The sequence below is a fragment of the Nilaparvata lugens genome, chromosome 1 (assembly GCF_014356525.2).
Source record: "Nilaparvata lugens isolate BPH chromosome 1, ASM1435652v1, whole genome shotgun sequence".
Classification (NCBI taxonomy): domain Eukaryota; kingdom Metazoa; phylum Arthropoda; class Insecta; order Hemiptera; family Delphacidae; genus Nilaparvata; species Nilaparvata lugens.
Genome location: NC_052504.1, coordinates 23825977 through 23853429, shown reverse-complemented (window position 1 = coordinate 23853429; position 27453 = coordinate 23825977). Strand labels below are relative to the sequence as shown.

Below are 27453 nucleotides of genomic sequence, written 5' to 3'. Positions count from 1 at the left end.
GGATGAATTGTCGATGTCCTGAGTTCTCGGTCAACAATAGTTCAATATTGGTATTTATCCAATCATTTTTTTTCAGAAGTTACTTCATTTGAATTAGAAAATATTTATAAGCTCTTATCAATTTATCATTTGTAACAATGAATTGTTCAAAACATGAATTTAATCAAATAAAAAATTGCCCATACTTCTGTATTCATGTTCGCATGTTTTCCGCTTGTGATGGATAGCCAAAATATTGTGGAGCGAGCTGCACGGCGAATTGTAGTCAAGGGCTCTGATTGGCTGAAAAGTTCAGCGTTCGTAGTGTGGTGAGGCGAGCAGTTAGAACAGAGGCAAGCGGCACGGCGAATGGTTCGGAGTGCGGTACGGCGAATGATTAACAGCTGATTTTTAACATTATGAAACATATGCTCATGTTCGTTGAAAGGTAAGATGTTCGGAGGAATGCACGGTTTGCTGCGCGGTTCGAGGTTCGGTTCGGCATGTGTGGACGCACCTTCAGTTGTTACAGGACATTTATACAGATCACAGGCTAAAGCAACATAATAATCTATCTTCTTCTTTTTCTTCTTCTCCTTCTGCTTCTTCTTCTTCTTCTTCCTTTTCTTCTTCTATCTTTATCTAAAAGGCTAAGCCCCGACAAACTGAAATCACACCACAGCCCAAATTACTAAGCCTAAAAACTTGAAATTTCCCACAATTGTTTATTGTAGCCTCAAAATATCCACTACAAAAGGATTTTCAGAAATCTGCCCCCCCCCCTGAGGGAGCTGGGCCCCCCAAAATTTTCACTTTTTAACTGTTCATTGCACAGCAAAGTCATGAGGAGCTTTTTCGTTCAGGAACGAAAAAAATCAGATCTATGCAGAAAAATTCCGACCAGGAGCAGAGAGGGGTCCAGGAGAGGGAATTTTTTGAAAATTTTCATGTAAAATCACACTACAGCTCAAACTAATTGGCCTACAGACTTTAAACTCTGCACAAATATTCTTCAAACATGCTAGATGCGCACTAAGAACTGATTTTGAGATATTTTTCCTCCAAGGGTTTCAAAGGATGAAAAAGGATCCTATTTAGTAAGGTTATGAACATGGTAATGTGAATGCCATATGGAACTGAGATAATTGACACATGATATACATATAATATGTTGTAAAATCATCGGAAAGCTTAAAATAATTTTATCAATCAGCTGATCGAATTTAATTTTCCATGAATCGAAAGCGCGAGCTTGTCACGTGTTTGTTCCATTGTTGTATCACAGTATACATACAGTACGGAAACTTGGCTAGTACCCTGACGCTAAAATCCGCCATCTTGTTAGGAAGCGCCGCATTGTAATAGTATTGATAGTTAGGGAACTATAAATACCAGGTAGGCGCAGTCGCCATTTTGAGTCACAGAAGAAGGAGCCAAAATCAAATTACCTCCGTACGCTATGTTGTATGGTTTTGGACAGAGTTTATATTGACATCACTGAAGGACTGAAGTGGCTTATAAAATTGATGAGAATATTTTTCTAACAAGGATAAATTCAAAAAATGAACGTATTGTTCAGAGCAAAATGAAATGATTCGTATAAAATTAAACAAAACCTGGTACGTACAAAACTAGTCCAGCTACAGTCCTTCAACTCTGTGCCTCAACATTATTAGTTTTGGAAAGTGCAGTCTTCAGAAAAAAGTTTCTATCAATCATAATTAATAGTCTACTCACTACTGCATGGATTATTATTAGATGTAAAATAATCAATACCAGAGAAGGCCAGTAAATTATTCTATCAGTCCGATTTTGGATGAGAAAAAGATATAGGCCTAGGCTATACTACTGTAGCTTGCCAAGCTTAGAAGACTCACCGTTACTAGTGTATTGTAATAGTGAGTCTTCTAAGCCACTAGGATCGGTATTTTTTTAAGACAATATTAATATTCATTATAGAGTTCATAATATCAAGGAGAATTTGTAAGTAAGCCTATAAACTAGGTAGGTAGTGATAATATTGTAAACCAACTACTGCTCAGCTTCAACACTTACCTATATTAGGTACCCTATAATAGGTATGGTAGCCTACAGTTTGTAAGTTCACATTACAATATTGTCAATTATCCATGTAATATTGTTTTGAGATGATCAATTAGTAAAATAGAAAAAGCTTTCAACATAGCAAGTAATAAAATTTTGTGAAAGTACCTGGACAGTACCGTACCCAGTGTCTTTGACTCATGAAAAACAAATCAATTAATATGCTCACAAAACGCTCATGTAAGAGTAAAAATGAGAAAATAGAACTTCACAAACAGACCGCATGATTGCATACCAGTCAGAATCAACAACCACGTGATACCATATGCAAACGAGGCAAAATATGTGCCATTACTCTGGATGCCAAGCTTTGGTGGAGAAACCATGTTAAGAAAAAGTTGGATGAGCTCAACTACAAGTACAGTATTGTAGAATGTATTGGCTGATAGGAAGGAATTCAAGCTCATCAACCTACAATACAGACAAATTCTAAGGCCTGTCTGGTTGTATGGTGCACAAACTGTGGGGCTGTACAGCAGAGAGCAAATTGGCATCATCCAACGATTCCACAACAAGTTTCTTCGAAATGCTGTCAATGCTCCATATTTCATCAGGAACGCCGACCTTCATAGAGACCTTCAGGTGGAGACAGTCAAGGAGATGATTGTAAAAACAGCAAGGACCTATGAAGAGGCTCTAAATGACCACCAAATGTTGAGGCAATCCGCTTTTGGACAATCAACATTAATGAGGGGATTGAAAAGGAAGAAGCCAACAGATCTGGTGTAAACTACCAGGAGTGCTTAGTGAAAGTGGAAAAAATTAACATATCTATTTAGTGCAGTTATTATGAATGAGATAATTTACAACAAGGAGAAGCTATTACAAAATGAATTGAAGTAATTATTTAGGATAGAAATAAACTGATCGTTAGTCCTAGTACTAGTAACAGTGATATTCTATATAAAAAAATAACTGAACTGTTATGTACAAGACTTTAATTGCTCAAACACTTTCAAGAACATTTTTAAAAAACCAATAATCTTGGAACTGAATGTTGTTTGAAACTGATGACTTCAGCTCCACCAATGGCTACAGACCTAAAATTACTATCTCATTTTCTTTGCTTGATTTATAAATAGGAGTGATTTTAGCTTCTTTCCAGATGAGAGGAAATTCATTGCTTCTAATTGACAAATAAAATATTTACAATAATGGTAAAATTAGTTATTTCTTCAATTCTTTGATGGAATAATGGGTGTACCATCTGAACCACTACTTCTATCATTCTTCAAATATTTGAAAGGTGAAAGCGTTAACTACATCTATCTCACTCACTTCTCCTAAATTGAAACCTGAAGTTTGAAAAAAATATCATTATCTTTGAGTAAATCTTAAATATTACTATGGTAATATTTACTATAGTATGAGTTGCAGCTTCGTTGTAAACTAATTTGAAAACGGTTTTGACTCATTTTAGTGAAAAAAAGTAACTGAGTATTTATAAAATAGAATTATAGTACCCTTTACTGACAAAGAAATACAAGCAGTTGAAACGAATGCTATGCTATGACTCAAAATGGCGACTGCGTGTACCCAGTCTTTATAGTTCCTTATTGATAGTAGGTTCGGATCACTTCAATGATCCGGATCAATTGTTCTCGTTCACTGCTACGAGCCAATCAGAAGACCAGGATTGGAACTTCCCAAGGTCACGTGACGTGTTTAGTATTGGGGTCATGTAAAAAGCATTGGTTACATAGGCGATTTATCACAAGTTTCCATTCTGTACTTATTCTGTGGTTGTATGCTTGGCCAGTTCTGTTTTGCGTCTTCTATCAGCTGTATAAGTGTATATGGAGTCTCATACATTCCGATTAGAACAGAGCACAGAGATTTTCTTTGGTTAGGAGTTTGTTGATAATTCTTTTTTTTAATTCAAATTTTATTGCAAGCAAGAATCACATTGACAAATTTCTTAATAGACAATAAGATCACAAAAACAAGATGTCAAACACAAACCTACATTTATTTGTAGCACGGCCAGAAAAAGACAAACTTGAGTAGGTAGGTACTAGCCTTGAGTTCATTCAATATAACTTATATTTTTGTGTTAATATTTTGTGAGCAAAAGTACGAGTTGATGAGAGATGTGAGTAATTTCTTATATTTGATCTAAATGGTTATTCATATTGTAGTAGTTGGGGTCACTTCAATCAATGTTTTTTACTTTGTGGCTAATATATTTCATACGTATTGATTGTCCATAATGTATTCAGTGTCCATAATGGAAGTGATTGAACTATACTCAAAATTAATGGATACTGGTCCTTCATAGAATTTATAGTATTCATGGTGATTGAGCCTGTCTTTTCTCAGCGTTGGCTATTGATAATAAAGCTTCATTTACAACTAGCTTACCGTACCTGGTGAACTTCGTACCACCAAAAAGTCAATAATAATAATAATAATAATAAACTTTCTGTCCATAAAGTGACCATGCAGGGCATGCTCACAAGAGACAAATCAGGAGATATATCTCAGTCACACTTTACTTTATTTGGTAAACCATGAAATGTATCTGACAATCAATATTTTCATTTACATCTGAATATGGACTTCCTATGTGCTTAGTCATGCAGCATTCATTATTCCCAAACCATATTCTTCTCAATCAATTGGTAGTAATATCTATCAGTAAAGTGTTGAATTAAAAAAAAAATAGATAGGTTAAATCAGTGTTTCGAAGATGAATTCAATGTTCTCATAGTTGTTGATTGTCAATAGATGGTCCAGGAAATATGCGATGTACAATGAATCACACAGAATTACATAGTCTTTCCATCTCCCATTTCAGGATGAATATAAGCTAAGCTAAATTAGGAAAAAAATGTAAATTATTCTACCATTTATGAATGGGAAAGTTCAAGTTTAGTGGCATGTCAAATGACTGATTCCCATTTGGCCGAAATTATTATTTTGTTGCTCCGTTCTTCGGTAGCCGCTAGGCCGACAATTTCGAAAACATAGGTCTGTAAAATGGATTAATAAATAAGCATCATTAGCCAACCTATTGAAATTTCTGGTCAGGAACCATCCCCAATATTCACTCAACATATTCCCAAAGTTTCATGCCGTTATGTCAAGTATTTTTCAAGTCATAGGGAACAAACACCCAAACAGGCATTCATTTATATATATATATAGAAGATAGAAGATTTCATTCGGCTCAATCAAAAGCCTTTGTAAATGGAGGTAGAATGATAAGGTTGAAAACTTTCAGTTCTGTTGTTTTAAAAATTTGTTCTCAAATCACTTTCAAAAAGTTCATGTAGTAGGCCTACCCACTGTTGTGTTTGAGACACTTCTGGCGCTATCATAGTTTCACAACTATTCTACTACAACATTTTTCTATCAAATGGGATTCGACTATTTGAAAATCGGTCAGATGGGAAAATGAAATTTCGACCTTTTGCGACAGTTGAGATTTTCGGCCAAATGGGATTACTATTAAAACTTTCGATCATTTGGGATTTGACCATTTGGGAAAGTTCAAGTTTAGTGGCATGTCAAATGACTGATTCCCATTTGGCCGAAATTATTATTTTGTTGCAAAAGATCGAAAATTGAAGAATCCCAAATGGTAGAATTGAAACTTGTACTTTCCAAATGGTCGAATCCCAAATGATCGAAAAGTTTTAATAGTAATCTCATTTGGCCGAAAATCTCAACTGTCGCAAAAGGTCGAAAATTTGATTTTCCCATCTGACCGTTTCTCAAGCAGTCGAATCCCATTTGATAGAAAAATGTTGTAGTTTGTCGCAATTGATCGAATCTCATCGGCTAGATGAGATTCGACTATAAGGGAAAGTATACTCTTCGACCTTTTGGGATTCGGTCAGATGGGACCCCACGTTCTGTTCCACACTCCTATCTCTTGCAGTTGTTAACCATATCTATAATAAAATAAAGAGTTGGCTTATACACGTACGGGATAGGAAAATTATGTTTGACCGCATCATCACGTCTGAACTATAGGACTAATTAACTTGAAATTTTGCATATAGGCTGGATTCTTAATTAACCAAGGATGGTTATAGGCCTATTTTCAATTCTTCAAGATTTCATTACGTCAAGTTTGAAAATAGATCCTTGCGAAGCACGGGTTCCTGCTAGTTTATACATATTGGAATGTGTATAAAAGATACTTTCAAGCAAAGGGAAGATATACATACCGGTACCAGAAAAGCTGTGTAAATTATTTTTGATGGCCACCATTTTGATGAAGCATATCAAAATCTATACCATAACTCAAGAAATGAAAATTAGCTACCTTCATGGGCAGGCGTAACTAGAGAGTTCCAAAAAAATGTTCACGAATTTATTTAGATTTCAAGAAGTTAAAGACACTCTTGTTTTTTTTTGTAAACCACTCTTTTTTCATCAACCATCAAGTAATAATAATCATTCTTGTATTTCATGGCATGAATTCATTTATTGATTTATTGTACAAAATACTACAATCATAATATAATTACGACGTTGAAGGAAAAACTTAATTAATGGTATATTGGATACCCTAATTGTCTCTACTTACCAGAAAAAAAATCCTGTGCACAGTCCAACACATACACCAGCTGATATGCACCAGCAAAGATAAATGATGGTTTCAAAATTCAGTAATATCTTTCCAACATCGAGAGCTAATTTCTTGGATTTCTTTTTAACAGACGTCTGAAAAAATTAATATTATTATAACCCAGTAGAAACATTCAAAATACATCGATAGCAAATCCTTAATACTACTTATTATAGAATTATAGAATACTACATATTACAGAATTTCAATTTCAGATCGTCAGAATTCATTAGAATAGTTATTATATTTACTACTTCACTTTTCACTAGAAACATTCAATATTCGTGAAGATCCAATTCCACAGTGTTGTGAAGGATATTTTTATTTTGTACCGGTATCTTTAGGTACAAATGATTATTATAATTTCATTCATTTGAAATCTTTAAACAGACGTAAGAACATTTTCATCTCGAAATTTTCTTGAACACTCAATTCTTCACAGGTCTTACTAGCTTGGAGATTTCAACTAATCATGTTTAGGTAGTGCTGGAAATTATTCCAATTTTTGTATTATTTTATAAAAAATACATTTTAAATGTACATTTATAGTTTTCTGGTTACCTAAATTTTATTCGTGAAAAAAATTGAATGAGAATGTGGAAATTTTCCATAATTGAAAAAACACAGTTTTAATTTTTGTTGTGGATGTGGAAAAAATGAAAATGTGTTTTTTAATTGTATTTGTATTTCTAAAGAAAATGACGAACTTATCAATTTCACTTCAGATATTACCGGTACAGAAATACCGTAGTAATGTATAACAGTAAAATGAACATCATTATCTACAGTGTGTGGAAACATTTCACACTCCTACTCATTAATAATACTTGAATAAATAAGAGTATTAATACTTAACACCTATTAAAATTGATTATTTCTAGTTGAGATGCGGGAATACTCACTTTCATCGAAAACACAACCAGAGAATCCAGGCTTAGAATAATCGCAGATGAAATGAAAGCTGGAGAATAGTTCTTCGAGAACGTATCTTCACTTAGTTCATCAACTAATTTACCACTTATAAGTGTAAAAGTTCCCCAGCCAACAGAACCCCATAGTCGAACTTTACCAAAATCCGAAGAAGATTCACCTGCGAAGAAATAAATCACAAACAGATTTATGAAAGAAATGTGAATAGACTATATTATTAGATTAGACTGTTACAGTATAAAAAATATAACAGATTAGAGACTATCATTCAATAATATGGAGATAAGAAATATGACAACAAGGATATAGGCTAAATGTGATTTACCTACATATAGGAAGAGAAGTTTAAACAAATAAATGTACTTTTTTGGAAGGAAATCAATACCATTGCAACATTAGTAAGAGAATATAATTTTCAATGCAGATTCTTAGCTCCTCATCAGGTTTGAACGGAATTTATTATAGTCCAGTCACTATATAGCCTATATTGGTGCTTGCAATTTTCATTGTAGTTCTGACTCATATAGTATATTGTTTGGATGGATACATGAGAGAAGTCCAGAACCAATTTTTTCATGCAAGATTTCCTTGTGATAGATACAGAATGGCCCAAAATACTCGTATTTTCGGTTCATTTTCCAGTTTTCAGCTATTTCCCGCCAAATCCAGTAATCGGACAGAAAATTTCGCTCTCGCCTTTTTTAGATTACAATTTTTTCAATGAAATGAGATCATTCGAAACTCTGTATCTTCAATGACTAATGAGTTATGATTTTTTTTATTATTTCAATTAAAACTAGTCACTAGGACTAACCATTAATTTTGTTCTCTTATTTCTTATCCTAAAATATTAATATTTATTGCTAAAGTCTTCCAGTGAAGCCTACAGTTCTAATCTATAATTTCAGTACTTTAAATTATTTCACTACGCATTTATTTAATATACTTTCTTCGCTTCACTAGCGAAGGGCTTACTTTTCAAGAAATGAGTAAATTTGAAGACAAAATCAATTTTGATGAATAATATCTTCCGATCGTTTCCATCTAAATGTATAATTCAAAATCTAGGTAGAGCGCTCTATCTCATATAGATTTCCAGGTACACCTGGAAACAATACTACTTGTATTTTGAAAAACACCTTATTTTTAGCTTCAACCATCATCATTAACTACATTGCCCTTACATTGAGATTTCGCACAAAGATATAAGTTCATAAGATCATGTTCTATGAGAATCATCTCATTACTGTATTTGGCGGGAAATAGCTGAAAACTGGAAAATGGACCGAAAATACGAGTATTTTGGGCCATTCTGTATCCAGCACAAGGAAATTTTACATGAAAAAATTGGTTCTGGACTTCTCTCTTATACCCAAAAAATATACTAAAAAGTCAAAACTACAATATAAATTGCAAGCACACCCCCTTTTTTATGTCTATATTGACTGGACTATTATTGACCCATTGACTGAACGTAGTGATGTCTATGTTTCAACTCGATTTGCTTTTGTCTGTCTGTATGTAACGTGATTACGGCCAAACGCGTTGATAGAATTCGATGAGATTTGACAGGAATATTCCTTTTTCAACTGCACGTCGATGCATACACAAGGTTTTTTGAAATTTTGCATTTAAAGGATAATATGAAAAGAAAAGGAATTTCTCCATACTCTGATAATATAATATATTATAAATCATCTACTCTGAAGATAGGATAAATCAGACTATAGAATCACTAGCAGGAACCCGTGCTTCGCAAGGATCTATTTTCAAACTTGATAATCTGAAAACTTGACGAAATGAAATCTTGAAGAATTGAAAATAGGCCTATAACCATCCTTGGTTAATTAAGAATCTAGCCCATATGCAAAATTTCAAGTTAATTAGTCCTATAGTTCAGACGTGATGATGCGTCAAACATAATTTTCCTATCCCGTACGTGTATAAGCCAACTCTTTATTTTATTATAGATATGGTTAACAACTGCAAGAGATAGGAGTGTGGAACAGAATAGTTGTGAAACTATGATAGCGCCAGAAGTGTCTCAAACACAATAGTAGGTACTACATTAACTTTTTTAAAGTGATTTGAAAACAAAATGTTAAAACAACAGAACTGAAAGTTTTCAACCTTATCATTCTATCTCCATTTAGAGAGGCTTTTGTTTGAGCCGAATGAAATCTTATATATATATATATATATATATATATATATATATATATATATATATATATAGACACTTTAAAGTTTGTAATATAAATTAAAACAGGAGACACAAGATATAGATTGAAAACACTTGAAAACTTACATTAGTAATGGGAAAATTTTTGGGAACTGAGTTCCCTTCCTCAACCGAGCAGACTGCTCGGTTGAGGAAGGGAACTCAGTTCCCGAAAATTTCCCCATTTCTAATGTAAGTTTTTAAGTGTTTTCAATCTATATCTTGTGTCTCCTGTTTTAATTTATATATATATATAAAAAAATTAAATATATATATATATACTCAAATTTGAAATCTCCCGCTTGAAATAACCCATCGTGGCCCACCCACTAATCCCATAATGCTCCTTCAATCATTGCGCCTCCGTTCGTCTGTGCTCTATGGTCTACACAACATCTCTACCGCGTCTCTGTGGTCACCTGGTTGATTGACAAAGGGGGCCCAGCCCCCGAAAATTCTCGTTTAAATGTAAGTTTTTAAGTGTTTTTAATCTATCCTTATCGTGTGTATCCTGTTTATATATATATATATATTATATATATATATATATATATATATATATATATTATATATATATATATATATATAAAATGTCTGTTTGTGTGTTTGTTCCCTATGACTTGAAAAATACTTGACATAACGGAATGAAACTTTGGGAAAATGTTGTGTGAATTGGGGATGGTTTCTGACCAGAAATTTTAATAGGGTGGCTAATAATGATTGTTTATTAATCCATTTTACAGAGCTATGTTTTCTAAATTGTCGGCCTAGCAGCTACCGAAGAACGGAAAGATGATCATGATTCAAGATCATATTGGGATAATAGGCCTATGATTTAGCATCTAAAGTTACCAGCTGTAATAAACACGTCACCCTATGATGAATTGTATAGGCTACTGGTATTACAACGGTAGTTTGGAGTTGAAGTGTAGTTGATTGATACCAGCTGTAGATAATGGTTCCTTAGAAGACCTAGTATACAAATAATTATCACTCCCCTATCAATGAGAAACCGGAAAATGTTGGAAAAAAATTATTCACCTCATGGAAGAGAGTTGTTCATATTGCATTCATTAATGGCAGAATAATTTAAAATTTTTTTTAAATTTAGCTTAGCTTATATTCATCCTAAAATGGAAGATGGAAAGAATATGTAATTCTGTGTGATTCATTGTACATCGCATATTTCCTGGACCATCTATTGGCAATCAACAACTATGAAAACATTGAATTCATCTTTGAAACACTGATTTATCCTATCTATTTCTTTTTAATTCAACACTTTACTGTTAGATATTACTACCAATTGATTGAGAAGAATATGTTTTCGAAACAATGAATGCTGCATGACTGAGCACATAGGAAGTCTGTATTCAGATGTAAATGAAAATATTGATTGTCAGATAAATTTCATGATTCACCAAATAAAGTAAAGTGTGACATGCGATACTTTGACTTTTTGGCGGTACGAAGTTCGCCAGGTAAGCTAGTTGTAAATAAAACTTTATTATTAATAGTCAACGCTGAAAAAAGACAGGCTCAATCACCAGGAATACTATAAATTCTATGAAGGACCAGTGAGCCATTAATTTTGAGTAGATCTATCACTTCCATTATGGACACTGAATACTTTATGGACAATCAATACGTATGAAATTTATTAGCTACAAAATAAAAAACTTTAAGTGATCCTGACTACTACAATATGAATAACCATTCAGATCGAATATAAGAAATTACTCACATCTCTCATCAACTCGTACTTTTTGTTCACAAAATATTAACACAAAAATATAAGTTATATTGAATGAACTCACGGCTAGTACCGTACTCAAGTTTGTCTTTTTCTGGCCGTATTACAAATAAATGTAGGTTCATGTTTGACATCTCGTTTTTGTAATCTTGTTGTCTATTAAGAAATTTTTCAATGTGATTTTTGTTTGCAATAAAATTTGAATTTGAAAAAAGAATTATCAACAAACTCCTAACCAAAGAAAATCTCTGTGCTCGATCTGTTCTAATCGGAATGTAACAATGGAACAAACATGTGGAAAGCTCGCGCTTTTGATCCAAAGAAAATTGAATTCGATCAGCTGATTGATAGAATTATTTTAAGCTTTTCAATGATTACAACATAATGTTAGAATATCATGTGTCAATTATCTCAGTTCCATATGGCATTCACCTTACCATGTTCATAACCTTACTAAATAGGATCCTTTTTCATCCTTTGAAACCTTTGGAGACAAAATATTTCAAAATCCGTTCTTAGTGTGCGTCTAGAATGTTTGAAGAATATTTGTGCAAATTTTCAAGTCTGTAGGACAATTAGTTTGAGCTATAGTGTGATTTTACATCAAAATTTTAGAAAAATCCCCTCTCCTGAACCCCCCTGTGCTCCTGATCGAAATTTTTCTGCATAGATCTAATTTTTTTTATTTGAAATCTCCCGCTTGAAATAACCCATCGTGGCCCACCCACTAATCCCATAATGCTCCTTCAATCATTGCGCCTCCGTTCGTCTGTGCTCTATGGTCTACACAACATCTCTACCGCGTCTCTGTGGTCACGACCGTTACAATGGTCAAATCTGCACTTCACTTCCTGGTTGATTAACAAAGGGGGCCCAGCCCCCGAAAATTCTCGTTTAAATGTAAGTTTTTAAGTGTTTTTAATCTATCCTTATCGTGTGTATCCTGTTTATATATATATATATATATATATAATATATATATATATATTATATATATATATATATATATATATAATATATATATATATATATATATATATATATATATATATATATATTTATACAGGGTGTTTCAGAAGTAGTGTCGAGAATTTTAGGGTATTGTACCTGGATGCTAGGAGACTACAAATGTCATATTTGAAGTGTCCAAAACTCAGCGGTTATCCTTATAGCTGCCATTTTGTTTTTTTCACTTAAAAATTTTTATCTCAAGAACGAAATGTTGTATTGATCTGAAATTTGGCATGAATATTTATGCTATAAAGACTCAACTATAAAAAATAAAAAAAATTTTTCGTTGAAATTTTTCAAAATGGCGGCCATTTTAAATTTTTGATGGCGAATATCTCGAAAACCGTCCATTTTACAGAAAATTTACAAGAGACAAAAAAGTTAGCAAATTTTTTCACGATTCCAATGATACCTAATTTATTAAGATTGGTCGAAGAATAACAGAGAAATTAATTTTTTTCGTACTGCATGCATGACCACTTTTCACCATTTAAAGATCAATATTAATTTTTTAATTCCAGATGTATTTAAGATGAAGCTTTGAAACTCGGTATGGCTCCATATGGGCAAACAGATGATTTTACAATGGTTTTCAGATGATAATGTTTGTAAAAGTATTGCTGTTTCATTAAAAGTAAAGAACCAGATGTAGTGCTTCCTATTTCTTAGTCTCACGTTTCCTAGGTCTTATTTCTATCTTAAATTTCCAGTTTCAATATTTTCTTACGTTGCTTCTACACAAATATTTAATTATTGTAATGGAATTTAGTTCGCTGGAGTACACTGATATTCACTTCATGTATGGAGCAGCTCTTGGCAATGCGACCGAAGCAAGAAGAATGTATGCAGCTGCATTTCCAAACCGCCGTCTCCCTTCCGACAAGGTGTTCACAAGAACTCACAATCGGCTGAGAGAAGTTGGTTCATTTGAACGGAACAGGGTAATTGCTGGTAGGCCTCGAGCAGTTCGAAATGTTGCTTTTGAAGAGGAAGTATTGCAGAAATTCGATTTCAATCCTAGAACGAGTACGAGAGCAGTTGCAAAGCAAATCAATTCAAGTGCTTCTTCTGTGTGGCGTGTACTAAACAAGGAAAGACTTCACCCCTTCCGCTTTCAAAAAGTTCACTCATTGGTTGAACGCGACTATGAGCCAAGAGTAAACTGTGCCCGTTGGTTTCTTCAGCAAAAAATTATTCACCTCATGGAAGAGAGTTGTTCATATTGCATTCATTAATGGCAGAATAATTTAAAATTTTTTTTAAATTTAGCTTAGCTTATATTCATCCTAAAATGGAAGATGGGAAGAATATGTAATTCTGTGTGATTCATTGTACATCGCATATTTCCTGGACCATCTATTGGCAATCAACAACTATGAAAACATTGAATTCATCTTTGAAACACTGATTTATCCTATCTATTTCTTTTTAATTCAACACTTTACTGTTAGATATTACTACCAATTGATTGAGAAGAATATGTTTTCGAAACAATGAATGCTGCATGACTGAGCACATAGGAAGTCTGTATTCAGATGTAAATGAAAATATCGATTATCAGATAGATTTCATGATTCACCAAATAAAGTAAAGTGTGACATGCGATACTTTGACTTTTTGGCGGTACGAAGTTCGCCAGGTAAGCTAGTTGTAAATAAAACTTTATTATTAATAGTCAACGCTGAAAAAAGACTGTCTCAATCACCAGGAATACTATAAATTCTATGAAGGACCAGTGAGCCATTAATTTTGAGTAGATCTATCACTTCCATTATGGACACTGAAAACTTTATGGACAATCAATACGTATGAAATTTATTAGCTACAAAATAAAAAACTTTAAGTGATCCTGACTACTACAATATGAATAACCATTCAGATCGAATATAAGAAATTACTCACATCTCTCATCAACTCCTACTTTTTGTTCACAAAATATTAACACAAAAATATAAGTTATATTGAATGAACTCATGGCTAGTACCGTACTCAAGTTTGTCTTTTTCTGGCCGTATTACAAATAAATGTAGGTTCATGTTTGACATCTCGTTTTTGTAATCTTGTTGTCTATTAAGACATTTTTCAATGTGATTTTTGTTCGCAATAAAATTTGAATTTGAAAAAAGAATTATCAACAAACTCCTAACCAAAGAAAATCTCTGTGCTCGATCTGTTCTAATCGGAATGTAACAATGGAACAAACATGTGGAAAGCTCGCGCTTTTGATCCAAAGAAAATTGAATTCGATCAGATGATTGATAGAATTATTTTAAGCTTTTCAATGATTACAACATAATGTTAGAATATCATGTGTCAATTATCTCAGTTCCATATGGCATTCACCTTACCATGTTCATAACCTTACTAAATAGGATCCTTTTTCATCCTTTGAAACCCTTAGAGACAAAATATTTCAAAATCCGTTCTTAGTGTGCGTCTAGAATGTTTGAAGAATATTTGTGCAAATTTTTAAGTCTGTAGGACAATTAGTTTTAGCTATAGTGTGATTATACATCAAAATTTTAGAAAAATCCCCTCTCCTGAACCCCCCTGTGCTCCTGATCGAAATTTTTCTGCATAGATCTAATTTTTTTCATTTGAAATCTCCCGCTTGAAATAACCCATCGTGGCCCACCCACTAATCCCATAATGCTCCTTCAATCATTGCGCCTCCATTCGTCTGTGCTCTATGGTCTACACAACATCTCTACCGCGTCTCTGTGGTCACGACCGTTACAATGTTCAAATCTGCACTTCACTTCCTGGTTGATTAACAAAGGGGGCCCAGCCCCCGAAAATTCTATATATATATATATATAAAATGTCTGTTTGTGTGTTTGTTCCCTATGACTTGAAAAATACTTGACATAACAGTCTAGAATGTTTGAAGAATATTTGTGCAAATTTCTAAGTCTGTAGGACAATTAGTTTGAGCTATAGTGTGATTTTACATCAAAATTTTAGAAAAATCCCCTCTCCTGAACACCCCCGTGCTCCTGATCGAAATTTTTCTGCATAGATCTAATTTTTTTCGTAGCTTATCAAAAAAGTTCCTCATGTCTTTGCTGTGCAATGAGCGGTTAAAAAGTACAAAATTTTGGGGGGCCCCAGCTCCCTCAGGGGGCAAATTTCTGAAAATCCTTTCTTAGTGGATGTTTTCAGGCTACCATAAACAATTGTGCAAAATTTCAAGTTTTTAGACTCAGTAGTTTGGGCTGTGGTGTGATTTCAGTCTGTCGGGGCTTAGCCTTTTATAGATATAGAGAGAAATTCATAATCAATCAGCTGAGAAGTGGATTACACAGATGTCTGAAAAAAATAATTTTAAAATAGTAGATAATTTTTTTCCTACAGTTACCTTGAGAAGTAACCATTCCTGCACTGATTACAGAACGCAAAGAATCACTTTTCCGCTCTAGTGTGCAAAGTATTACTTTGCGTATTATCTTGCAGACATACCAATTAGCTGTTGACATTGTTGGCGTGTATTTTGAATGCGAATTTGTTCTATCTATATTTTTTCTGATTTTCAAACAAATAAAAATGAGAACTCATTAAATTATACATTTTGAATATTATTAATTATTCATTATTTCAAACAATATTTTTTTCATTCACAAATTGATTGGTTGAAAAATTATTTAGGAATTAAGATTTACTCAAAATTATTCAAATTTTCAAATTTTTAATTTGAATAAATTATCGTTTATTAATTTTCAATTGGATTAAGTTTAAAATAAATTAAAGTTGTTATTAATAACAAAATTATACAGATAAACATTTGATGTATTTCATCATTTTACCCACAATCAACCACTTCTCATATTCAATGGTAACTGTAGGAAAAATTTAATGTGAAATACGTGCGCAAAGTTCCTCTGCTGCACTCAAGAAACCATTCCGCCCTCGCCTACGGCTCGTGCGTAAACGTTTCTTTCGGAGCAGCAAACTGTCACTTTGCGCACTAGTTGCACAAATAACTATATCAGATGGAAAGATTATCACGAAACTGGATATGGGATACAAATTCAAACGTGAACTGAGTTTATCAACATGAGTGAGTTTTTGATCTTGGAGAAAACAAATAACAGTTTTTAAGAGTAAATTATTATTCAACTGTGAATTGTGCTTCAACTGAATCAACTAGAACAGGTGACATCAGATACTTGCGGATGAGAAAACTGCGTGAGGTCTACTGTTCACAGTACTACTAGTATTTTGCAATGACAAAAACGTGAGTTACCGTACTGTGAAATAAATGTTGTAATATGCACAGCAGTGGGAAATGTTTGTGAACGTAATCTATAATAATAATTAGTATTCATAGACCTACAATCCACAATTTCTTTAGAAATATATGTTGTAAATGTTAGGATAACAGACGGCTTGTATGCGAAACTCACCAAGATGTGCAAATGTCATTGTATCGGAAATACTGACTATGACAGTGGAACCGACGCATCCAAGCACCAACAGCACTAAGAACACCCACAGCTGATACTCCTCAGTGACATTCTTCACTTCAACTAGAGTTCCCAACTCGGTTACCGAGGGATTATCGCATGTCGTTCTACAGTGAGCCAGTTTCACATCATTCTGCTTACAAAGCGAGCTATCCAACAGATCTGTTGAAGATACCAGAGTGCTTTTCAATGTGTCTTCCATTGATAGTACATTGAATAAGAAGCAGGAGCTCTTATTTCCCTGTTGGGAAATGATGACATTAGAAGATTAATGACATGCGTTAGCTTCAACAGGATAGTTCTGATTGCAAAAATTATTCCTACAGCATTTTTTTCTTAAAAATATGAATTAAGCCCAGAAATCAACAGAAGCTCAATATTTGATCGAAGTTTTTGAGCATAACTGCTTAGGTATATACTTTTGTGAAGTGAGTATAATTATTATATTGCTTGTACAATAAAATGATTCACATTGCAAGTGCAATATAATATGACTCAAGGACGTCAGATAAAATTACATAGACAATAAAAATAAAAAAATCATAGCACCATTTTAATATTTATTTCAAGAAGTTTGAAACATGTGGTATTAAAAATAATAAAATGTTGCTATGATTTTAGTATCTATTGTACAATGAACATACAAGTAACCCTGAATAACAAAGTGAATATTAAAAATGAAATAAGTATGTTTATGCATTACATATTGTTCACTTTCTTGTTTAGAGCTAATTGCATGTACAAAAATCATTTGTTCATTCAAAACTGAAAATGACTTGACTACTTGAAACATGCGATGTGTTAAAATAAAAAAAAAATATATGTTAAAAGAGTAATTTGATGCTCAATTTTTTATAAATTCAAATATACCTATAAACTAATAAGGAACTAAAATAATTGGGGATAAAATAATTATGCACTGAACATTTTGTGAAGTGAACAACTACAAGACTATTTTAGACTAAGAGTAACCTTCTCTATATTTGGGAGAGGAATAGTACAAGGTTACCTTATTTTTTCTCTCCCTATCATGTTGATGATGTACTTATTGTATGGATCAATAAAGAATAATAATAATAAACTTGATTTTCATATTTTCTCATGCCATATACTGCTACTATATTTATAGTCTAATCACTTGATTCAGTGGGTATTTATGTCAATGTTAGTTGGACACAATTTATAGTGATCCATAATATTATAAACTTTTTGACAGCTTCATTTAAATAGAGATGAGAAATAGGAATTAAACAAACTGTATACTCACTAAGACTTCCATCCTTGTAAATGAACTTGTTAGATTAGTTTTGAGATGCACAGCTTCATTGGCCAAGACTGACACCTCATTCCATTCGGAAAATCCATCAAGAGATACTCTATCAGTTGAAATATTTGCATTCCCTTTTTGGAAAAGTTTGCATATATTTGTTGTTGGTGGACCTGCATTTCTACATACAGTTCTATACGAATCTTGATTCACAATACACTGCATCTAAAACTCGCAAATAAAAATGTTACAACGTCGGCTAATATTGTTAAACAGAATAAAATGAAATTTTTGCACAATCGAAAACTTTTATTAAAGTCTACAAACTAAAAAAATGTAAGACACAGTTTTTGCCAATGCATCCTACGTGATGGACTGATTTCTCATACATCATAGGCCTACTCTTTCTGTATGAATTGTGTGACAAGAAGTTGAACGGAAATGATTTCAAGCTTTGAATTCCTCTATAGCCAGACTAAAAAAAAAATTTACACGTAAATTTATGGAAGATGCCTACGGCTTGAATTAATCTAGGAACTGAGATTCTTAATAATTTCTGTGTTCAATCACATCATAATACATATATACATATAGATATAACACATTTATGTGTTCATTCATTAAAATACCTCTCACAGGATATTATTTCAACAGTATTTAAGTAACAGGAAATGAAAGCACTGTGTACTGGAAATGAAACCTAGTGAGACTTCTATCAGTTCAGGAATTGTAAAACCAATAAATAATAGATATTTAGATTATTTTAGCATATCAATTGCAAAAATGTTAAGTTAATCAGTCAATATAATATTGTATAATAAAGTTATGGTGAACTAGCATTACTTGAGTTTCTAAAATTGTATATATTAGCGAGGAATATGTAGGTAGTAGTTTTATTATCCTTTCTATTTTTTTTGCAGTTTCATATCAATCAATAGCCTACCTTTTCTTTTTTCCCATTCTTGTTTAAATTTTATGAATTATAACACCAATAATAGATATGGAGATTATTTTAGCATAGCAATTTTAGCAAAAATTCCAAGTTGATTCATCAATATAATGTTGTATAGTAAATTTATTACTAAACTAGCATTTCTTCAGTTTTCAAAGCTGTATGTATTAACGTCGAATATGTAAGTTTGCTTTTTTGTAGATTTTGACCTTTTTGTTTGTTTACAATTTCATACTTTTTCTTTTCCATTCTTGTTCATTTGGAATAAGATTTGTTTTTTGTTTCTCACCCAAGCAGGTTCTGTAAACTTTGGGTCAGTATCCACAAGATGTTAATTATCGAAATTATTAAACTGTAGACTAAGATTCATTTAAGCATTTTAAAGTGAGTGTTGGAATGTATATACTTATGCTAAGGGTAGATTAAATGAATGTAATAATTTCTAATGAATACATTATTTCTTATGATGGATAATAAACTTGATTTGATTTGAATACCTTGATAGATATGTTAGTAGAAATGTAATATAACTTTGAAGATAAATGCAATTATTGAAAGTCATTTTATTGAGGAACAACACTGGGATGGAAAGGATTGCGAAGTCTTATTGATAATTTCTGGAAATGAGTGTAACTTTAATCCTTTACTCTCAACACAATATGGTGCGCAATATTCAAAATTATAAGAAAACTGAAATTACCTGACAGCCTATTGACGATGAGGCGAAATTGAAATCTGTTGCTTCTGAATCACAAGTGCTCTTCTTATTAAAATCTTTCGATGAGCACACTTTCAAGGAAATATTCATCGAGCTACCGCAATAGATTTCCGAAAATATTTCTTTTTGTAGGGGTGGAATGTACATCATCAGAAAAAAGCTAACCGTTGAAATTGTTAATAAGAGCAGAGCTATCTGTTTGTGAGCTTGAAGTTTATCTGTCAGAGCACCAAAAACGAGTTTTCCAATCACTCTAGCAATTTGCATTGATGTGAATATTGATCCAACTGTGAGAGCAGAAAACCCTAGCTGCTTTGCAAATGTGTTGGTGAATAGAAGCATTGGTGCAACTCCTGGAAATATAGATTTATGGTCAATAATAATGGAGAGTGAAAAAAGAATAAACTAGAATTATTAATTTTGAACTTGTCAATAGCATTCTGAGTGTTTACAATTAAAGAGTAGCCTAAAACCTATTGATTAATTTACAATTGAATTGCAAATTGCAATTCTGTTATTTCATCCGAATTGTAATCTTAGATGTTGATGATCAGAATAATAGAATGGAAAAATCTTTATCCATCAGACATGTACAAATGCATTTGAATAGCGTCAGTTACAAATTACATATAAAGTCTTAACTATAGTTTGTACACAAATAACATTCAAATTAAATCAACGATCGCTGTTGTCAAACTCCTGCAAAGAATACAGAGATAAGCTCACCAAATATTCTTTCAAATTTTTACCAAATAATATTTATATGTCTTCAATTGACTTTAAATTGCCTGGTAAATTGATAAAAAAATTTCTTCCTTTGAAAATTGTTATCTTCTCAAAAAGATCCAATCTAGTATCTCTCAGTAATTAGGCCATAACGGGTAGGCTATTATAGTTGTGAGTCTGATTTCTTAATTCTACATTGGACTGCTTCCTGAAAAACATGATCACATCGAATACATATTGAGCATATATTGTTAAAATCCCAAGTTGAGAGAACAGTAGGCTAATCTTACTGAGTCTCTTCTTCTGAGGTTAAACATTATTCTAATTGCCCGCTTCTATTGTTTAAAAATATTTTATTCAAATTTCTTTTACTCGTACTGCCATATATGCACAAGCCATAATATGCTAAATGTGCATGTATTACAGCATAATATACTGACTTTAGTGATTGGATACTACACACGTTGGACATTTGTCTCAGAGCTTAAAGACCCGGAGATATATTTTTCATGACATGGCAAACATGACTATTCCATGAGAGACTGCTATAACAGACCCAGGAATTTCGTACTATTTTTAGTTTCTAAAATTTCACCATTTATAGCTACATTTGGACACACTGACTGGTTCCTACTCTGTCTTGTTGAAAATGGAACAACCATAGATTTTCTTGTATTCAGGACAAGATTATAGCCATTCAGGTAATCATTAATCGCAGATAGGCTTAAAGTAGATGAGAGCTCCACATTCTCAACTGATTTTCCAGAGAAACTTATATTATTTGAATCATCCGCATAAAGACAAACTGAAGCTGGATCGTGGACCACGCCAGGCATACCTGTGATGTAGCACAGGAATAGCAATGGAAATTTCAGAAATGGTTTTTTGCCAAATTTCCATAAATGGAAGCAGTTCACGCCAACGTTAAATTCCACGAAGTAACAGATAACTAGAACCAAGAGTAATGTGACTTACTAGTAGGCTATAGTTAAGAAGTAAGATGATAAGTTATTTATATTGTTTTACCATTTCCACCATTCAATTATTAAACTCGAATAATTGATAATAATCATTTCTGTTAAGAAAGCGTGAGTAACTTGTATTGATAGAACCATTTTTCTCAAGCTTGAGCTAGCTGTTTTAGTGAGTAACTAATTTTATACAATAATTGTAGTTGGATTCATTTTCACATTTCATTTTTTATAGTTCACTGAGTTAGTGATGTTATATGATGAATAATTCTTGAATAGTGAACTAATCGTTCCCAGGAGTAAATTCATATAGGCTAAAATAGAATATTAATGAGGAAACAATTATTCTATTATTGAAGAGCAGGTTTAATACAAGCCAGATTCAAGGTTTTTATTTTGTTTGAGTAACTTTAAGTTGGTCTTTTCTGACCGAACCCAGTGAGGTCTATGTTTTTACTCGGATTTTCTTTCGTCTGCCTGTAGCCTATGTATGTATTTACGGCCAAACGCGTTGATAAGAGTTCTATGAGATTTGGAAGGAATATTCCTTTTTTAACTGCGCGTCGATGAATACACAAGGTTTTTTGAAATTTTGCATTTCAAGGATAACATGAAAGGAAAAGAAATTTCCTTCATACTCCGATATATCACTATATCATCTACTCTCACTCTGAAGATAGGATTAATCAGACTATAGAATTATTCATAATCAATCAGCTGACAAGTGGATTATTCATTGCATGCATTACACAGATGTCTGGAGGAGCCGGTGAACAGGTGACACCAGATACTTGTGGATGAGAAAACTGTGTGAGGTCTACTGTTCACAGAACTAATAGTGTTTTCATAGCCAATAATGAGCCAAGAGGACCAAAGACCTTAAAGATGTATACTCACATGCAGCGCTAGTGTCGTACTTGGAATTGAAATCCGCCATTGAGGGGGCAACCCATAAGATTATTACATACAAATGCCACCAATGCCTTTGTGATCTATAGTATTACAAATAAATGATATATAATATCTCGTGCTGAAATACCCCAATGGCGGCCTTCAATTTCAAGTAAGAGCTATCATTGGGAAGGCATAGGCATTGTGGGTCTATATCTCTTTAAGGTCTTTGAAGAGGACTAACACCAAGATAAGCGTGAAGCTCACATGGTGATTTCAAAATACAATATGGATAATTATTATAATAATAAATACAAAAAGATTGAACGTAAATAATATAGATATTGAACGCATTAATAATTGAACGTAAATAATAAAGATTGAACGCAAGTACAGTACTTGCCTGCACAAAATAGAAGATAATGAAGTTTCAGTTTAAACAGCTCTTTGTCCTTTTCCATGGTTGAATTTAGCAAAAGCAGCACACCAACTGTTCACAAGTCTTGGCCAAAGTAGATTTTGCAAAATGAGATCAGTAGCAAGAGATAAATACGGTAACATGAAAAATGCATTCACAACTTATCAGGTCGCCTACAGCTATAGTTATAGCATCATCACAAATCAGGTCATGATATCTTGACACATCATAAGCTGTGTAATAAAAACAAGATTATTCTCATTCCACTGAAAGAAAGTGTTTCATTAAACTTTTTGAATCTCCTATAAGCTCAATATTGTTCACTTTGAGAATATCCTAAAGCCCACCTTTAAGAAAGGCAGGAATCTATCACGTACTAATTGAGTGTTATTTTTTCATTATTTATATTTTGATAGAGCCATTGACTGGCAAGTATTTCTTCTTTTTCATCTCAATGACAAGCACCAACAATATTAAGTGTATGAGTTATAATATTTTTGATGTTTTTTCCTCATGCCATACTCATAAATTATAATAAATGGTGAAGGAACATTTTTTAAATTTAATTTAATTGCACCTATTTCTCTTCCATGTAAGGTCAACCTCATATCATGGTTACCATCTATTGAAGTTTTGGAATGCACGGAACAAAGCGTCTCTTCTGGTATTTTGGCAGATAATTTAAACTCTTAGTAACTGACAATGATTTATTATCTGTAATTATTACTAATAGTGAAAGGACTGATAATATTAGTAAAAACCCAAATAATAGTTCTAATATTACTAGTAAAAATCTGATTAATTATGGAGTAATGACAGACAGCAATATTGATTTGTGCTTAATTGACTCAGAACTCATTAGGTCTGAACCAATTATGACTAATAATGAAGTTAACTGTTGTCTTGGAATTCACAGGGTCAAGTAAAATTGACTATCTTGAAATAACTGCTCACAAAAATGGGATGGATGTGATTGCAATCAGTGAGCATTGGATGAATGAAGAGAAAATTAATAATAATATTATTTGAGACTTTAGAACAGGATCGTATTAATGTAGATGAAGTAAAATCCGTGGTGGTGCTGCTATTTTTATAAAGAATTCATTTTTATTCAATGAACTGAAAAATAATTATACAAGATTTATCAGTTAAATGATTTGTGAGGCTTGTGCGCTCAAGATACCTGAGATATTTGTGATTGTTTTGTCTGTCTATAGACCATATTATAGTAGGGATGTAAATCAAGGTAATAATTTTCTAGTCATTCTAAATCAAATGTTGAGTTTCCTGTTTACAGTTGAAAAATTTAAAGTTATTCTTTATGCAGATTTTAATGTTTAGTCAAGTCAAAGAGATGATCTGATTAATTTATTTAATAGAATCGACAGTTGCCTCTCTCATTAAGTTTGCATTTTAATAATTACATTTTCTCGAATTTTGAGCTCATTTTCAATTTTAGGTGAAAGTGTTACTGGATATTAATTGTAGAGATTTCTATGCTCAATCTTTTCCACTTGAAATATTTTGTTTAAATTGTATCTGAAGCCTGATAATTGGAAATCTAAAATCAAACTTTGCATAGATGGGGAGTTCCTGAAATTCTCACAGATATGGAACTTGTGGCAATTGATAGAAATTATCAATGACTATCTATATAGAAGCGAAATGGCACTTACTGACTGACTCACTCACTCGCAGAACTAAAAATCTACCGGACCAAAAACGTTCAAATTTGGTAGGTATGTTCAGTTGGCCCTTTAGAGGCGCACTAAGAAATCTTTTGGCGATATTTCAACTCTAAGGGTGGTTTTTAAGGGTTTAAAGTACGTGTTTTAGCATGTATATTCTTCTTACTCCAATATCTTAAAATAATTATAATTGAAATGTACATACCATATGTTAATATAGAACTATATCTAGAGAGAGTCAGAGTACCTCTTCAAAACATTTGTTCTGGTAACTAAATTAAAAATTTTGTTAGGTTGGCATTGAGTTGAGTTGACTTAGTTAGGTTGACACCAAGTTGAAGATTGAAATGTATTTATCCAGGACCTCCTAAATACCAATTTATCCAGTACCTCCTATATTTAGGAGGTCCTGATTTATCGCGAAAAAATTGATTGGGTACTGCTACTTCAATCAGAGCTATTCCTGGGAATATTATATTACTAGCCGTCAGGCTCGCTTCGCTCGCCATATACGTTTAGCCAGACGTTTAGTCTGGACCCCCGACTGGATCGTCCATATATGATAAAAATATGACATAACATTTCAAATTTGGTAGGTGTGTTCAGTTGGCCCTTTAGAGGAACAATAAGAACGGATTTGGGAAAATTTCCAAAGATACGCCCAAAATCTGCGTTTTTTAGCGTTTTCTCAGCTTTATCGAGAACAAATAAACAGAAAATGTTCAAATTTACTACAAAAGCTCAGCTGGGGTGCAATAATGTTGTTAGAAGGAATTTGAAATAACGCCAAAGATACGCCCAAAATCTGCGTTTTCCAGAGTTTTTTTGCGCTTTCTCAGCTTTATCGAGAACAAATGAACAGAAAATGTTCAAATTTACTACAGAAGCTCAGCTGGGGTGCAATAATGTTGTTAGAAGGAATTTGAAATAACGCCAAAGATACGCCCAAAATCTACGTTTTCCAGCGTTTTTTTGCGCTTTCTCAGCTTTATCGAGAACAAATGAACAGAAAATGTTCAAATTTACTACAGAAGCTCAGCTGGGGTACAATAATGTTGTGTTAGAAGGAATTTGAAATAACGCCAAAGATACATCCAAAATTAGCGTTTTCTAAGCTTTTCTGCGTTTCCTCACCTTTTTCAATAATTATTGATGGAAATATATTAAACAAATTCAGTACACAGGTTTAGATGAGGTGGAAGAATTTTGTTCACCAAAGATACGCCGATATAGTAACAGGTGTTTTTCGAGATCAAATTGACATAATACGTTCAAATTCGGTACAGAGGTTCCGCTGAGGTCTACATGCAGGCGAAGTGAGCCCGCTGATCTCATTTTTGGACAATCCAGTCGGGGGCCATGAATTCGGTACAGAGGTTCCTCTGATAAATACAGGCAAGCGAAGCGAGCCCGCTGATCTCATTTTTGGACGATCCAGTCGGGGGTCCAGCTAGACGTCTGGCTAGACGGATATGGCGAGCGAAGCGAGCCTGACGGCTAGTCTTAGGTATAAATTCGATCAAAATCGTTGGAGCCTTTGAGAAAATCCCTGTTTTTGACATCATTTTCGCCATTTTAGCCGCCATCTTGAATTGTATTTGATCGAAATCGTTCGTGTCGGATCCTTATAGTGTAAGGACCTTGAGTTCCAAGTCATTCCGTTGATTGAGAGATGAGATATCGTGTACACAGACATACATACACTCATACACACATACAGACCAATACCCAAAAACCACTTTTTTGGACTCAGGGGACCTTGAAAGGTATAGAAATTGGGGTACCTTAATTTTTTTGGAAAGCAATACTTTCCTTACCTATGGTAAAAGGGCAAGGGAAGTAAAATAACTGTTGGTCTATCGGCTTGAGTTAACAGTGACATTTGGAACATAAATACTCTATACTATGGGATATCTTCTCATGCTATCATTTCTCTTTGGCTTTATATACTGAAAGTTTAGTACAAAGAAATTTTAATACAAAAAAATAATTAAAAATTGAAAACGTGAAAAAAATCTGAACTAACAAAACCAAGCTAATTATTTGGACAGATGTTTTTTCCTACATGGCCATATATGTGTCATATGAGCACATCCACTCTTTCCTCTGACTATCCACTCCAGGTGAATAATTACAAAATATAATTATTAAAAGTTCAAGGAATAGCTAGTAGTTCTGTGAACAGTAGACCTCGCGCAGTTCTAAACCACAGCCTCCTCTTATACTGTTCATCAGAGTAAATCCTGTCTGTATGTCGTGTCGGCGAGATATTGTTGTAAAAAAGACTAATGGCTGTTGGGTTTGGCGAATCGAAAATGCTAACTTCAAAAGCTACTATCCTTCAAGACATACTGACAACAGGTCAGCCCGAGTTGAAAGCAGATAAAGGTCGACAGAAAATGCAATAATGCTACTTTCAGTTATTAATAGCATGCAAGTAATAGTGCATTTAATACTTTATACAAATTAGATGCAATAACGCATGCAATTAATAGTCCACATGTCAGCTGACTTTCTACCAAGTTACATTGAGATATTAATTGCATGCGTCATCGCATACAATTAATAATCCACTCGAATGCTGATTTATGATGAATAGTCATAATTTTACAATAATATTGTAAAATAGTTGATTTTTTACAATAATATTGGGGTTCGAAGGAGACTTCTTTCCCTTTCGTATTATCCTTACAATTCAAATTTCAAAAACCCTATATATACGTCGACGCGAATTTCAAAAAGGAACATACATGACAAATTTCATGAAAATCTATTGCCGCGGT

General features: G+C 33.1%; 1 protein-coding gene across 1 annotated transcript; it reads right to left on the bottom strand.

Annotated features, from left to right (window-relative positions):
• Window positions 1-6548: 6548 nt before the first annotated feature.
• On the bottom strand, window positions 6549-24432 carry LOC120348748. Its single transcript, XM_039423055.1, has 6 exons — window positions 22968-24432; window positions 19959-20329; window positions 18307-18531; window positions 16980-17280; window positions 7564-7751; window positions 6549-6756 (listed from the first exon to the last, which is right to left on the bottom strand). The coding sequence occupies exons 1-6, from the start codon at window positions 23023-23025 to the stop codon at window positions 6616-6618; spliced, it is 1284 nt and encodes a 427-aa protein (XP_039278989.1). The 5' UTR covers window positions 23026-24432; the 3' UTR covers window positions 6549-6615.
• Window positions 24433-27453: the final 3021 nt, after the last annotated feature.

Bases quoted from the DNA above. Each gene is read 5' to 3' on its own strand.
- LOC120348748 (XM_039423055.1), bottom strand. From the start codon at position 23,025: ATGGAAAAGGACAAAGAGCTGTTTAAACTGAAACTTCATTATCTTCTA. The intron at 20,330-22,967 runs GCAAGTACTGTA...CTATATTTCCAG, and splicing joins TTATCTTCTATTTTGTGCAG to GAGTTGCACCAATGCTTCTA. The intron at 18,532-19,958 runs GTAATTTCAGTT...TGCGAGTTTTAG, and splicing joins CATCGTCAATAGGCTGTCAG to ATGCAGTGTATTGTGAATCA.